This window comes from Anopheles funestus, chromosome 2RL (assembly GCF_943734845.2).
Source record: "Anopheles funestus chromosome 2RL, idAnoFuneDA-416_04, whole genome shotgun sequence".
In the NCBI taxonomy this organism is placed as follows: Eukaryota; Metazoa; Arthropoda; class Insecta; order Diptera; family Culicidae; genus Anopheles; species Anopheles funestus.
This window is the reverse complement of record NC_064598.1, coordinates 30,282,814-30,298,775: the sequence shown is the minus strand read 5'-3', so window position 1 is coordinate 30,298,775 and position 15,962 is coordinate 30,282,814. Positions and strand designations below refer to the sequence as shown.

General features: G+C 44.0%; 3 protein-coding genes across 4 annotated transcripts; 2 read left to right on the top strand and 1 right to left on the bottom strand.

Moving 5' to 3' along the window:
• Positions 1 to 713: 713 nt before the first annotated feature.
• On the top strand, positions 714 to 15,730 carry LOC125765786 (intraflagellar transport protein 81 homolog). 2 transcript variants are annotated; one of them, XM_049431259.1, is made up of 4 exons: positions 714 to 1,531; positions 1,662 to 2,898; positions 7,472 to 7,932; positions 15,701 to 15,730. In XM_049431259.1, exons 1-3 carry the CDS (start codon positions 1,176 to 1,178, stop codon positions 7,904 to 7,906), a joined length of 2,028 nt encoding a protein of 675 aa, XP_049287216.1. In that variant the 5' UTR covers positions 714 to 1,175; the 3' UTR covers positions 7,907 to 7,932; positions 15,701 to 15,730. The 2 variants fall into 2 exon arrangements, with proteins under 2 accessions (XP_049287216.1, XP_049287215.1); XM_049431258.1 differs by lacking the exon at positions 15,701 to 15,730 and having other exon boundaries at positions 7,472 to 8,465.
• LOC125765844 (histidine--tRNA ligase, cytoplasmic-like) lies at positions 8,445 to 9,898 on the bottom strand. The gene has a single exon (XM_049431334.1). It carries the CDS (start codon positions 9,747 to 9,749, stop codon positions 8,961 to 8,963), a length of 789 nt encoding a protein of 262 aa, XP_049287291.1. The 5' UTR covers positions 9,750 to 9,898; the 3' UTR covers positions 8,445 to 8,960.
• On the top strand, positions 10,089 to 12,515 carry LOC125765785 (protein asunder). The gene has a single exon (XM_049431257.1). The coding sequence runs from the start codon at positions 10,198 to 10,200 to the stop codon at positions 12,346 to 12,348; it is 2,151 nt and encodes a 716-aa protein (XP_049287214.1). The 5' UTR covers positions 10,089 to 10,197; the 3' UTR covers positions 12,349 to 12,515.
• Positions 15,731 to 15,962: the final 232 nt, after the last annotated feature.

Below are 15,962 nucleotides of genomic sequence, written 5' to 3'. Positions count from 1 at the left end.
GCACTTCTTAGCAGGGTATTACGCATTGTCGGATCCCCCCGGGCAAACCCGGTTCAGTCCGACTGACCGGAGTGACGAGCATTAATATTAATTTAGCGGCAGAGATCAGTTGACCGTCGGTGTGTGCCATTTTTATTTGACCCACCATAGTACATTTGTACCTCCATCTTTGTACCATTTGTCGTAAGCAATGGGGAGTGTTTCAAAACAAAAGGATTATAGTCTCGGCCGTAGCAGTTGTTGGAGCGCACGGGTATGCAAATTTGCTACCGTCCGACATGTAAGTCCGATCCTCACAGCGGGAGAGCAACACACTATGAAGGATTGCAAAGTTAAAAGGGTGCACGACGTCACACGTGTCCCTGTTCCAAGGATGTGTATTTAAAGAAAAAGATACGCACATATTCTTAGATAATTTAATTTGCAGTTTGTTTGGTGGCTATACCAAAATTATTTACTTTACTTTATTAAAACAAAAGTTGTAAACGATTTTATATTAAACTATATTTTATACTTATAATAAAAGTTTACTTTATAAAACACATATCTAGTTTTACTGATACAGTGAAGTAGTTTTCTGCTTTGAAACGAAAAATGTAATGTCACTGGATATTGCACTACAGATTCTCACAATTCTAAATAAAAAACGGTTTAAATAAGCCACAAAAGGGTAGAGTGCATCAAGATTAACGATAGAAACAAAAAAAAAAAAACTATTAACTAGACTGATCGATGTATTGATCAAGGTAACTTGCTTGCTCCTTGGGAGGAAGTCATTTGGCGCAAACCCGCCGAACGATCCAATGCTTCATCTTGTCCCATTCCTTTAATGACTACAAATTTCACTTTTTGCTTCATTGCAAAACATTTGTTTAGCAAATTGCCAACAGTCACGTGGCGAATGGTTTTGCCTCACTAAAAAAACAAATCAACAACCAACCGTGCCTGGCGTGGGGCTTTTTTTTGTGTGTAGCCGATAGATGACAACGCACGCTCCGTTACTATGGGAACGCAGCCGGGAAACAAACAAACATACAAAACCCGCTCAATCAACACCATTGCCTTGTGGTCCACCAGTCGGTGTAGTCGGTTTTCGGTATCTTTGGCATAAGTGTTTCATCGCAGAAAGCCAGTTTTGTGATATTTCCCACGCATAATTCGCGCTAAACGTAATCATGACGGAAGGTTTAAAGTTAATTGTCATCGAGCTGAACAAGCTGCTCGAGACGGATTACAATCTGATAACTTTTGACTCGCTGTCGCCGGAATCGTTGCTGCAGGTGTTGGTGGATGTGTTTCACGCGTTCGGTGCCATCGACAGGTTGGACGTGCGGGAGAACGATCCGGAGGAAACGAATGCGCTCGTGATGGAGGCACTGCGGAAGGTACAGTACCGTCCAGCGGAGGACATTGACGATCCGGGTGCATTCCGACGTGGAATGGTGCGGGGCGAGAAGAAGCTCATCCATCCGATCCTTCGCTGGATGTTTGAGAACCGTGAGAGGGTTAAGAAGGCCGCATATTTGGCTAAGTAAGTAGCGCGTTCCCGTTGTCCATTTGGGTTTCGTGCTTGAGTTCAAGTGGCGTGCCGCTTTACTTAAGGTTGCTTTTCGTCTTCCTGGTGGTGGTTTCACCTGTTTTTTTTTGTTGCTCTGTTTAAGATTCTTGATTCCGCTGGACCTGCCGCCGGAGGCGATGTCGATGCCGGAACTGGGCAGTCTTTGGGCACAATATCTGGAGACGATGAACGACTTCAAGGATGCCCACCGGGCGTACGAGCAATCGATGCACGAGGGTACGCAAACGCGCGAACTTCGCAACGACATTAGCGCGATCGAGACGGAGATTGAAAACGTGAAAAAACGTATCGAGCGCACACAGGCCCGATTAGATAAGGTGCCCCAGCAAGAGCTGCTACTGGAGGCGGCCAACAGTTTGCGCATTGAGAAGGAACGCCAGAAGGAGCTGCTGCAGCAGATCGACGAGCAAAAGCAGGGCCTAAATCGTGCGACCATGGTACATGAGCGTCTGCAGAAAGATCTGCACAATGCGAAGATGTCCGTACAGGGCGCAACTCCGCAGAATCTAATGGAAAGCATCATAGAGGAAACACAGGTGTTGGAGTTTATGGTGCAGCAAAAGTTACCCCAGGAATTGCACCAGCGCCGCTCCGAGGTGCAAACGCTCCAGGAGGTGATCGACGAACCGAACATAACGCGTGGTGATCTGCAGGAGTGGCAGCAACGAGTAGATGAGATGAATCGGGAAATTCAACGCCTAGTTGAGGTACGGCTCGCTGAATACAGCACCCAGAACGATACTCTCGGTCCGTTCCGGCAGCAGGCAGCAATGGTGGCACGGAACAAGGAAGCCGCCGCCGAACAGCTCGATCAGATGACGAAAGAGCTGCGCGAAGTTGAGCGCCAGCTACAGGACAGACAACGGCAGCTGCAGGAAACGGTTGGGGAAGTGATACTGCGTGGCGAAGATTTGAAACAGTTCGTCAGTACGCTGCGCGCCAAAAGCAACGTTTACAAGCAGCAGCGAGCGGAACTGGCCGCAGTCAAGGCGGAAGTTAACGATTTAACGCAAACGCTCGAGAACTTAAAATCACAGGATCCGTCCCTATCGACAGCACTGTCACAGATGACGGACGATGAGGTGTCCTCGCTTGGGCCGAACGCAGCGTTCGATGGTGGCGACGATGGAGATGTTGGCGATCGTCGCACGGAATCGCCCATTACCGGGCGGGGCATGACGGAGTTGGCGCGGCTTGTCGATGGCCTTCAAAGGGCAGTCGGGGCCGCCCGTGAACGCGTCACGCCACTTTCGCAGCAGCTACGACCACTGCGGGAACGTGTCATCGAGCTGAAAGACGAAATGGACTCCAAAAAGCAGGTAGGTTCGTTTGTTCGACACACTGTGCAGTGCGTTTCGCTTTAATGCGGTTGTCGTTCGACAAAGTCCAATGTTTGTTTCCACCTCCCCGAGGCGTACCTGCTGCGGCCACGGGTGTGTCAGCGTTGTGCCCCCGGTGCAAATGGAGAAATTTATGGATCCGTGACAAATGGTTGAATTTTATGGCTTCAACACCTGTCCAAGGTCGAACGGAACCATTTGCAGTACATTCTTCAACAGGAGAATTGTGCTGCAAATGATGATTGAGGTGAATTTATATGTCGCCATTTCAGCGCAGTACGACTAGAAATGGTTTGCATGTTGCAATTCTGAATACCTGATGAATATTATTTAAACCCTGCTGTGCTACGACAACGCTTGTCCATTGACAACTCGGTAAAGAGCTTCACTTTGTCAGACGGTGCTATACCTGTGTCGATCGTTTCTCTCAAACGATCTCAGAACACCATATAGCAATGTGATCTTGCACACAGTACACAATGTAAAACCATTTCGGATGACTTCCTGTGTAGGAGTTTTTTTTTCTCAGATCAATCTTCCCAGTGCGGTTCCACGCAACTGTACATTTGTCATGTCGTATCCTATTCCTTCGAACCCATTTGGAGCGTTCGTTTTTATACTTGTACCGAACATCATGCTCAGCTTCAAAGTAGGAGACACTTTGCTAGGGGTTAGAAAGCAGACACGAAAAAAGAGGCTGGATGCACCAGATGTGGCCATGCGTGGGTGTATCTGTGCACATAAGTGTGGTACCAAAAAAGAAATACCCGTCCAGTTGTCGAAATCTCTATCCGGGTGTCCTTTTTAGAGCTAAGAGATCGATGCGATGGGTAAGCAAAAACAAAAAAAACCGGTAAGAAAAGCGAAAAAGGTACAAAAAGATACGAAGAGCAGGTCCTTTTGATGCTGGTTCGTTTGGTGCTGTTGTAACACCGGCACTTAGTCAATGTTTTGCAGCCTCAGAGTGCAGTGTGTTCCTGACTGTTTGTACGTTACCAAACTGTGATACAGTAGCGGGGCAGTGTGTTCAGTGCAGTAGTACCAAAAGTAGTTCGAAAATGAAGCGTGGGGAACTACCTCGAAGGATCAATCGATCGTTGAAGAAGATGGCGAAACTTAACCTGCTTACAGTGCTTAATGAGAACGTTACTAAACCGATCACGCGTTTCTTTCGCAACGACATCATAGAGCTGCAGCGAAATAAAACAAAAGCAGAGTATCACTACTGCTCGAACTATCGAGTTACGCGCGATACGGAAAAGTGTAAAAAAGCGTCCAAACACACGGTTAAGTGTATTGAATTTTCCTGCCGCGAGTACAGCCCCAACAAACCGACACTGCGCGATCAGCTGAAAGAGTTCACCATGAAGCACAACCCATCGGAGGACATGGTGAAGGATTTGCTGTCCATCATGAAGGATAACGGGCTGGAATTGTCGAACAGCAGTGGTAGCAGTAACGATAGCGCTTCCTCAAGCATTTCACTGTCGTCCGAGGGAAGTTTCTGTGCACCACCGACTTACCACAACTTCGACGTGATTCCGATGTCCGTTGGACGGTATCTGAGTTTCGGCATCAAACGCTCCGTCACGAACTATTTGCAGCGATTCGTGGACGATAGTAATCATTGGTACATGAAGACACTGTTCATGGATATGGCATTTTATGTGGTTAAATCGGAGAAGGCAAAGGAGGGAACCGGTCAGTTACCGCACTATCTGATCATCCTCGGCAAGCTATCGATACAACTCGACGAACCGTTCGTGATCGGTGTGTATCAGGGTGCGTTTCCTACGCCAACCATTGCGAACGAGATCCTGCGCCCGTTGGTGGATGAGATGAAGGAGTTGGAGAATCGTAAGTTTGAAATCGAATCACGTGCGTACCTGCTCTCGATTCGTGCCGTTTTGTGTGATCCGATCGCGAACAGCTTGATCACATGTACGGCCCTGCCCAATTCCCAGTATGGTTGTAGCAAGTGCAATCAGAAGGGCCAGCTGCAGTTTAACGAGGGTATTACCAGCTTTCCGCCCACGGCCAATTTGGCAACACTGCGCACGGATGACGATTTTGTGTACGGGTTAATAAACGGACATCACGTCGGAGTACCGGTGCTTGGTGAGCTGAATCTGGACCTGAAGTCACAGTTCATGATCGACTATAAGTATGTGGTGTGCGAGGGCATTATGAAGCGGTTGATGAACTTGTGGATGACGGGAAAGCTGGACTATCGGTTGAACAAACAGTCGCTCCAGAAAATATCGAGCAAGATGGTGGCGATGGCTAAGTACTGTCCGCGTGAATTCCGTCAGAAACCCAAGCCGTTGGAAGAGCTGGACCGGTGGGATGCGTACGATTGGCGTCAGTTTTTGCTGTACTACTCACCGATCGTGCTGAAGAAGCATATGTCCCACAAGTATTACGTACACTTCCTGTACCTGCATCTGGCAATGCGTATTCTGATCAGCGGGGAAATCTTCGTCGAGTGTAACACCTTTGTGGCGGGTCAGCTGCTTAATACGTTCGTGGCGGACTTTTCCAATCTGTACGGTTCGCAGCTTATCGACTACAATGTGCACAATCTGCTACACTTCGAGGAGGTTAACATGAAGGCCGGCCCAATGTGTCGGATGAATGGATTTCACTTCGATCGTCAGATGGACACAATCCTGCGAAGTATCAGCACAAACTCATCGATTACGCTCGAGGAGCTGGGAGCGCAGATCGAAGACACAACCAGTGCCATCGTGGAGAATCAGTTGAACGAGTACAAGCAACCATTTCCGCGACTCGAGGCAACTCCGTTCGGTATGGAGCTACTGATCAATCAGCACGTGACACTGTCTACCAGAGAGCCTGACAACTGTGCCATCACGAAAAATGGTGTAATGCTGATCGAGACATTCGGTGTACAGGAGGGCGAGATCATCATTACCGGACGACGGTTTGTTGAGCAGGCGGTATTATATCAGGCACCAGTCACCACGCAGAAGCTGCTGCTAGTATCCGGCCTGTCCGACATTTGTGTGATCAAAGCGGGTGATATACTTTCGAAGGGCGTTAAGATCGATACGTTTCGGGGGATTGTAGTGCTGCCGCTTCTCTACCATTGAGGAAAGCCACTGGTGTATTTGGGAGGAAATAAACACAATGTGATATTTATTGCGGGATCATACCGAAGATCTCCACGTCTCTCGTACTGTGTGGATGCTAGGCTTAAAGGGAGGATATTGGTTAAGGGTGACAAACTGCGATCGAGGTACCTACTGCAGGTGAAGTTTAAAATAAATTACATGTGCCATAGCAGATGGGTAATCATGCTTGGACATTAAAGCATGTGAAAAACCCAAGGTTGCGGAGTGGTTTTAATTGAATTGTGTCTGTTTCGTCTTTTATTACTTTAGGGTTTTGTAACTCTGGGGTAGGTAAAGTATGTGAAACCAGTGAAACACACACACACATACATGTGTTAACTCTAGTTTGTGTTTACTTTGGAATTTTTCTTTTACTATTCTTTGGCATGGAAAAAATCGCAGGTAAAAAACCAGATGTTCTTTACATGTATTGGGAAGTTGCGAACGGTTCGAAATTAAGATTTTGGGGTAGAATTAAGTTTACGGCTGTAAATCACTTCTATATTTGAAAATGAACAATTTTACCAAAATGGAAATAAAAGTTTCAATTATTTTTGAACGTAAAACAAAAATGCGCGAATAGTTTCGGCAGCATAGTTTAAAATTTCTTCGTCTAAATTGTGCTCAGGTTCAACATTTTACGAACCATCCGTACCTTTTGGTTACACGAGAGGTACAAAACATGTATCAAAGTCCTTTTACCGCCGTAGAATAGAACAAAAAACCATTACGACCCGGTTCGAGTGTAAGCTACCTGGAATTGGGATCACGCAGGTTTATGCTCTCTTTGATTTGGGCAGTTATTGAAATTGTTTTCCTTTGTTTCGGAATCGATTTCTTGCAGTTTTCCTAATCTTTCTTCGATCCATTTTTAGCCTTCTTTTTTTCGGCTAAAAAAAGCACTCTCGTTGTGTGAATGATCAAGTTGAACAGAAAACGTTAAAGAAGGAAGAAAAGGGCTGCCGTAAAGATGAATAGGTTTTAAGGAAGGTATGCTCAGACACATAAGCTCAGAACAAACAAATAAGAAAGAAAGAACGGATGGAGGATTGGACATTAAGGGTCCTGGTGCAAGTTTGTGCAAGTTGCAACAGTTTCCTTACACCTTACCTATATCTTCGAACAATGCGAAATGTCCACCATTCGGAATAATGGTAAAATATTTCAAAAGACCCGTGGGTGTCTTAACTGTTGACACAGAAGACTTAGAAGAAAAAAAAAGGTTGGGAGATGAAATGGTTAATTTTCTTTAGCAGAAAAAAAGGAATCGAAGATCACTTTCCAGTAGATCAATCGATAGCAGGCAAGAAAAAAACACATGGAAGATTAATTTGCAAATAAATTTTATGTAAACTGCAACATAATTTTCTTCTTTAAAAAAAAAGGAAATGTAACATCTAATTTATACGTTTTCACAGACTTACGATGCACTGATCGCTACTCTGAATGCTGAATCAGCCACGATGCAGTCGAAGATCACCGAAACGGAGCGTGCCATTCGCAAGCTCGAACAAGAATGGCAAGAGCTGCAAATGGAGCACGAACGTTCCCAGCTACTGCTGGAGAAGGCCAACGAAGAAATGTCCACTGACGGAAATGGAGAACGAGTATCACTAAAGGAAACACTGTCGCAACAGATTCTCGAACAGGAAACAACGTTAAAACGGCTGACGGAGGAAAAAGCACTGCTTCTTGCGAGCAAAAACGATCGAGCGCAGCAACTGGAAATGTGGACCGATTTGAGAAAATTGTTCGAAGTGAAAATTCGCTGTCTGCACGAAAGAAAGCAACGTGGTCCGGGCGGTACACTTTCCGTCAGCCGTGGTGGAGCTGAAACGTTTACTTTGCAGTGAAAAATTAAATTTTGTTTCGTGTTTCAGTAAGTACACTAAGTAATAATTTAAACCATTTTTTAAAGTTTGATGAATATCTTTCATGTAGTATGTATAGTGTTTTGTTCGACATTTGTTGGACAAAGGATATTCGATTGAAAAATGAACGAAAATTAAACATTTCGTAAAAATATATGCACACATTTTGGTAGCTGTAGAAAGTTTTACGATAATTATTCCATTTTCTTTGAGCATAGTTTATTTCCCATCTTCAGTCAACTATAAAAGCTTCAGCAACAGGAAGTCAGAACATTTATGATGCGCTCAATCGACAGCGAAGTTCCTCGATGAGTGTCTCCAGCGTAACTTCTACCTCTTGGCGGGAGGAAATTTTGCGTAACTTCACGATCCCACGTGCCAACTCACCATCCCCAAGTATGATGGCGTATGGGATTTGGTACTCCTCGCAGTGTTGCAACTGGTCAAGCAGCTTCGGATTCAGCTTGTACGAATGTTCCGCCTTAAAGCCTGCAGTCCATAGTTTGTTCAGTATTTCTAATCGCTTAAGATGCAGTCCCTTGTGTACCGATGCTACATACACCTCCGTCTCGGTGGTGCGCATGGTAGCGATCGAACGTGCTTCCACGATGGAAAACAAACGTTCCACACCGATAGACACACCCACGCATGGGACCTTATGCTTCCTCTTGGGATTAAACATTCCCACCAAGTTGTCATAACGTCCACCACCAGCGACTGAACTAACGGACAATTCTTTATCATCGTTGCTAAGCAGTACTGCCTCGAATATAACTCCCGTGTAATAATCAAGCCCACGAGCCAAGCTAAGATCGAACGAGATCCTGTTTTCCACCTGAAAGATCTCGCAGTATTGAAATAATAAACGCAAATCGTTTAAAGCTTCACACGCCTTTGAAATTCGTTTCAGTTGCTCGTCTTCCGATAACTGGTTAACCAATTCTAGACCACCGTGCAGTGTTACGTACGATGCAATCCGATCAACCGTTTCCTCATTCACGCCTTTCTGCTCGATCAACTCTCGTCTCACCTCGTTCTACGGTGTCTTGTCGAGCTTGTCGATAGAAGAGCACACATTACGGAACTTTTCCATCGGTACTCCACACAACTGAAATATTCCGTCCAATAGTTTCCGGTGGTTTAGTTTGACTATAAACTCTCCGACATCGACTTCGTGCAGGATTTCGCACACAACCTTGACACATTCGGCATCTGATAGCATCGGATCGTACGGGCCGGCGATGTCAAAGTCACACTGGTAGAATTCCCTGTAGCGACCACGCATCATCTGCGGATTATCCCGCCGATAAACCTTCGCGATGTGGTACCGTTTGATGGTGGAAATGTTACTCATACTGACGTACCGAGCAAATGGAACGGTTAGATCGTACCGCAAGGCGAGCAGCTCTCCGCCCTGATCTTTTAGATCGTAGATTAGCTTCGCATTCTCACCGTACTTGCCCGTAAGCACCGCTTTTAGCTCGAAGACAGGAGTATCAATCGTTTCGGCACCATGTTTTCGGAATACACCAATTATCTGGTTCAGTAATCGTTGTCGAATAGCCATCGCTTTTGGACCGTGGTCTCGCGTACCCTTCGGTGTTTTCAGCAACACGTTCCGATTGCTCATGGTGGATGGTGCATCTCCGTCCGCTGTTGAACTCGCTGCACATTTTTCCATTTCCATATTGCACCCTTTGGAAATACTTGTTGAGTTGGAAAGATTTTTCTCCATCTGCACTGTTTTTCTCAGCACAAAAGTAGTTAATTGTTTACCGATCGACGTATATCGAAGAATGATGTTTTGCAGATAAAATTGCATCATACAGAATGCATAATACAGAAAACAGTCGTTTCAAAGCGTCATAGGTGTCATAACAGCCGTGGGGTATGCAATACGCATGACAGCTGTTCGAGCTGTTTTAGAAATGTTTATTTTTCGAGCAAAATAGAAAGCAGCGAGACAGTGGGTGTGCATCAATCAAATAAATGTTATTTTGATATCATATATGAACCACTGATGAAGGTTTTGATAAATTAGCAAATCATAGAAAGTAAAACTAAACACTTTTTAAGAATAATAACTTTTAAATAGTATGAATATTTATGTTCCGAGTGTTCATATTTTTTTCCAACAACATGATGGATTTTTCGACATGTGGCCATGGCTGCAGACGCACACAAAAAATGACAGCTAATACGTAAACAAACCAAAAACACTCGACCGCCGGTTGTTGTATTTCATTAGTTTTCTCTAAATCGAGATCGCCACGATGAACGAAATCAATCACAAAACCGTTTTCGTGTTAGACCACACGCCATACTTTGGTATATCATGCGAAAGTCCAATTGATTGTGATTTTATCAAAAGCAAAGTACCGGTACCACCAATCAGCAAGAGCTTGTGGACGTGTGCGGTCGAAGCTTCCGTAGAGTACTGCCGGATTGCGTACGATCTGTTTCCCGTCGGGAAATTGATACGCTTCGTAGTAAGTGACACAGCCGCACACATCGTGAACACATGGAACACGGGGACACAAACATTAACGCACATATTGAACGCAATGACGATGGTTGGTGTACCGCCGCGCCAAACGCAAGCGTCGGATTACTCGGTGATACACGGTTTGCGGGCGGCTATCGAGGCACTGGCAGAACCGACCGAATTTCAAAAGGAACAATTACTCGCCCATGCAAAGAGCGACAATGCTAAGCTGTTGAATCGGGGTCGTGTGATTTGCATAACGTCTGCTCGAGATGATGCCAGCATGAAGAGTTTGGAGGACATTTTCCGCACGGTGCTGGTACAGCAAAATACGATAGCCGGGCACAAGGATTACATCAGCATTGACCAGTGTCATCTCGTCATCATCAACCTTTATCCTGCCAATATGGAATCGATGGTTTCGAACAGAGCGCTGATCGAAATATCGCCTATACTGATGTCGGAGATACACTCGAACAAAGCGAACAACATTTCAAACAAGCTGACTAATCTCATTCTGCCTCACTTTGATCTAGCAAGCACAACGGTTACCGGGATACCGATGAAGGAAGAACAAAATGCCAGCTCCAGTGCTAATTACGATGTGGAGATTTTTCACGGACGCACAGCCCACTCAGTGTTTCTCGGTACGGAGCTGGTACTTCCGCACAGCTTGAAGGACGGTTCGGACTATGAAACGGTCACATTGAAATGGTGCACACCGCGTAGCTGTGGCTCTTCGGAAATGCAACCCTGTTTGGCACAGTGCCGTGTCACACCGGTTGATGTTACCTCCCGACCAAGCTCTTGTTTGATCAACTTCTTGTTAAGTGGCCGCTCGGTGTTGCTGGAAATGCCGAAGAAATCGGGCGGCAAAATTACGAGCCATCTGTTGTCCGCTCACGGAGGAGAAATCTTCATTCACTCACTCAACACCGCCCGCAGCTGTTTGGAAGATCCGCCCTCCATATCGGAAGGTGGTGGTGGCCGTGTGACGGACTATCGTATAAAGGATTTTGGAGTGCTTATGCAGCAACATCGCTTAATCCCACTGAAACCAATGCCCGAGCGGCAACCGGACGAAAATTTGCAGAAGATGAGAACAAAGTTGTCAAGAAATTCGCGCTACTGGCCACTGACGCTCGGCCGTACGGTGCTGTACAATGTGCGGCACTTTATGGAACCATTGTTACTGCTCACGCCAAAACCGGAACTGACCGAGGATGAGAAAATGATGTGCCTAAAGTCAATTTACAATCTGTCGCAGCTGGAAGAACGGCAAGAATCGCTTGTCCTACCTAACATGGGCCACCGTTTGAAGGGAAACAAAAAGGAAGAACAGTATAGACTGCTCTGGTCGGAGCTGGAAACGATCGTCAACTGTAATGGATCGTCGCCCAACCATAAGGCCATCGTAAGCTGCATTCGTGAATGTCGCCGTATGTATCCGAATGCGGATGGTAGCGATCCGTATGACAAATCGCACGGTACCGAGGGTACTGTGCCGGATGCGCACCGTGCCAGTGTGATTAGGGCCACAACCGACTCACCAATGTCTCCGCCACATTCAATGAGTGGCAGCAGTAGCGGTGCGGGTGGTAGTGGTAGCAGCAGTGTTGCTGGAGCTGTAACTGCCGATTCTTCCTCTTCCACGGGTGCCATTGCTCTAGGCGCGAGCAATACAACCGTCGGTGGTGTAGTTAGTTTGCTTGGCGGAACACGGGGAGGAGCGGTGGGAGGCAGCAAGAAAAGCTTCAGTTCCGGTGGACGTTCGTTGTTTGACGCGTTGGCTAGTACGGAACGGGCGATCAGTCAAAAGCGTATCGATTTCAGCGGACGCCTTTGCACGCCAACGGGGCAGATCGCGAAACTGTATTCTCATATAGGCTCGAAGGATTCGGAAACCACCGCACAAGGTAGACCGGCGGATGTAAAGTAAGATAGGTACACAGTCTACACTGCTCGCTGCTAACGGTTTCCATAGGAACGCGAAATGTACAATTGCAAAGTTTAATATGATGCTACACGAATAAATATTATATTTATAGACTGAAACGCCTGATCGCAATTTCTATTATCTATTTCAGTATAAATTGATGTAAATGTTGCAAAACTTCGAATATGGAGAATTGGTTTTGACTAGTGTTGGGTCAAGTAGCTCTTTTGCAAGAGCGCAGTGCACCGCTCTCGCTCTCTAAAGTTTGCGGTCCGCTTGAGGTAGCTCCACACGGATCGCTGCACACAGGAGCGATTGTGCGATGGGCTCCCAGGCGCGAAGTTTCGCACCACAAGGAGCGCTGCACGCAGGAGCGATTCCTGCGATACAGCTACCTCTTATTCCCGTGTTTAATTTTTTTCCAGGATATGGAACTTGGTTCCTCGAATAACTTCTGGCGCAGACATCTGAGGGCATGGCCGTCCAAGAAGAGAATGTGGCCATGGGTGCCATCTACCGACCACAGGTTAAAGATTGGCGATTCGTTGGATACCGACCGAGTTATAGGCAAAAGTTGGTGCAAAAATGAGGAAAATTTTACATTTTCTCAAACAGGGTATGGAACTTGGTTCCTCGAGTAACTTCTGGCGCAGACATCTGAGGGCATGGCCGTCCAAGAAGAAAATGTGGCCATGGGTGCCATCTATCGACCACAGGTTAAAGATTGGCGATTCGTTGGACACCGACCGAGTTATAGACAAAAATTGGTGCAAAAATGAGGCTTATGAAATTTTCAAATTTTTATAATTGTTTTATTTTTTCCGATTTTTTATTCTTTTTTCAATTTAAAACATTATTTGAGTGAAAAGAAACTTATTGCAACCAATTGGCATTAAAATAAATCAATTTAAATTTTTTTGCAAAATTTCTCACAAAAATGGCAAGGGGTAAGCCTTATGAAATTTTCGAGTGGAAATTTTTTTTGAATTTTTTTTCTGATTTTTTATTCTTTTTTTAATTTAAAGCATTACTTGAGTGAAAAGAAACATATTGCAACAAATTCGCATTAAAATAAATCAATTTTTAAAATTTTGCTAAATTACTCAAAAATGAGGAAAATTTTACATTTTCTCAAACAGGGTATGGAACTTGGTTCCTCGAATAACTTCTGGCGCAGACATCTGAGGGCATGGCCGTCCAAGAAGAGAATGTGGCCATGGGTGCCATCTACCGACCACAGGTTAAAGATTGGCGATTCGTTGGATACCGACCGAGTTATAGGCAAAAGTTGGTGCAAAAATGAGGAAAATTTTACATTTTCTCAAACAGGGTATGGAACTTGGTTCCTCGAGTAACTTCTGGCGCAGACATCTGAGGGCATGGCCGTCCAAGAAGAAAATGTGGGCATGAGTGCCATCTATCGACCACAGGTAAAAGATTGGCGATTCGTTGGACACCGACCGAGTTATAGGCAAAACTTGGTGCAAAAATGAGCTTTATGAAATTTTCAAATTTTTATAATTGTTTTATTTTTTCTGATTTTTTATTCTTTTTTCAATTTAAAACATTATTTGAGTGAAAAGAAACTTATTGCAACCAATTGGCATTAAAATAAATCAATTTTAATTTTTTGCAAAATTTCTCAAAAAAATGGCAAGGGGTAAGCCTTATGAAATTTTCGAGTGGAAAATTTTTTTGAATTTTTTTTCTGATTTTTTATTCTTTTTTTAATTTAAAGCATTACTTGAGTGAAAAGAAACATATTGCAACAAATTCGCATTAAAATAAATCAATTTTTAAAATTTTGCTAAATTACTCAAAAATGAGGAAAATTTTACATTTTCTCAAACAGGGTATGGAACTTGGTTCCTCGAATAACTTCTGGCGCAGACATCTGAGGGCATGGCCGTCCAAGAAGAAAATGTGGCCATGGGTGCCATCTATCGACCACAGGTTAAAGATTGGCGATTCGTTGGACACCGACCGAGTTATAGACAAAAATTGGTGCAAAAATGAGGGTTATGAAATTTTCAAATTTTTATAATTGTTTTATTTTTTCCGATTTTTTATTCTTTTTTCAATTTAAAACATTATTTGAGTGAAAAGAAACTTATTGCAACCAATTGGCATTAAAATAAATCAATTTAAATTTTTTTGCAAAATTCCTCACAAAAATGGCAAGGGGTAAGCCTTATGAAATTTTCGAGTGGAAATTTTTTTGAATTTTTTTTCTGATTTTTTATTCTTTTTTTAATTTAAAGCATTACTTGAGTGAAAAGAAACATATTGCAACAAATTCGCATTAAAATAAATCAATTTTTAAAATTTTGCTAAATTACTCAAAAATGAGGAAAATTTTACATTTTCTCAAACAGGGTATGGAACTTGGTTCCTCGAATAACTTCTGGCGCAGACATCTGAGGGCATGGCCGTCCAAGAAGAAAATGTGGCCATGGGTGCCATCTACCAACCACAGGTTAAAGATTGGCGATTCGTTGGATACCGACCGAGTTATAGGCAAAAGTTGGTGCAAAAATGAGGAAAATTTTACATTTTCTCAAACAGGGTATGGAACTTGGTTCCTCGAGTAACTTCTGGCGCAGACATCTGAGGGCATGGCCGTCCAAGAAGAAAATGTGGCCATGGGTGCCATCTACCGACCACAGGTTAAAGATTGGCGATCCGTTGGATACCGACCGAGTTATAGACAAAAATTGGTGCAAAAATGAGGAAAATTTTACATTTTCTCAAACAGGGTATGGAACTTGGTTCCTCGAGTAACTTCTGGCGCAGACATCTGAGGGCATGGCCGTCCAAGAAGAGAATGTGGCCATGGGTGCCATCTACCGACCACAGGTTAAAGATTGGCGATTCGTTGGATACCGACCGAGTTATAGGCAAAACTTGGTGCAAAAATGAGGAAAATTTTACATTTTCTCAAACAGGGTATGGAACTTGGTTCCTCGAATAACTTCTGGCGAAGACATCTGAGGGCATGGCCGTCCAAGAAGAAAATGTGGCCATGGGTGCCATCTATCAACCACAGGTTAAAGATTGGCGATTCGTTGGACACCGACCGAGTTATAGGCAAAACTTGGTGCAAAAATGAGCCTTATGAAATTTTCAAATTTTTATAATTGTTTTATTTTTTCTGATTTTTTATTCTTTTTTTCAATTTAAAACATTATTTGAGCGAAAAGAAACTTATTGCAACCAATTGGCATTAAAATAAATCAATTTAAATTTTTTGCAAAATTTCTCAAAAAAATGGCAAGGGGTAAGCCTTATGAAATTTTCGAGTGGAAAATTTTTTTGAAATTTTTTTCTGATTTTTTATTCGTTTTTTAATTTGAAGCATTACTTGAGTGAAAAGAAACTTATTGCAACAAATTCGCATTAAAATAAACCAATTTTTTAAATTTTGCTAAATTATTCAAAAATGAGGAAAATTTTACATTTTCTCAAACAGGGTATGGAACTTGGTTCCTCGAATAACTTCTGGCGCAGACATCTGAGGGCATGGCCGTCCAAGAAGAAAATGTGGCCATGGGTGCCATCTATCGACCACAGGTTAAAGATTGGCGATCCGTTGGATACCGACCGAGTTATAGGCAAAA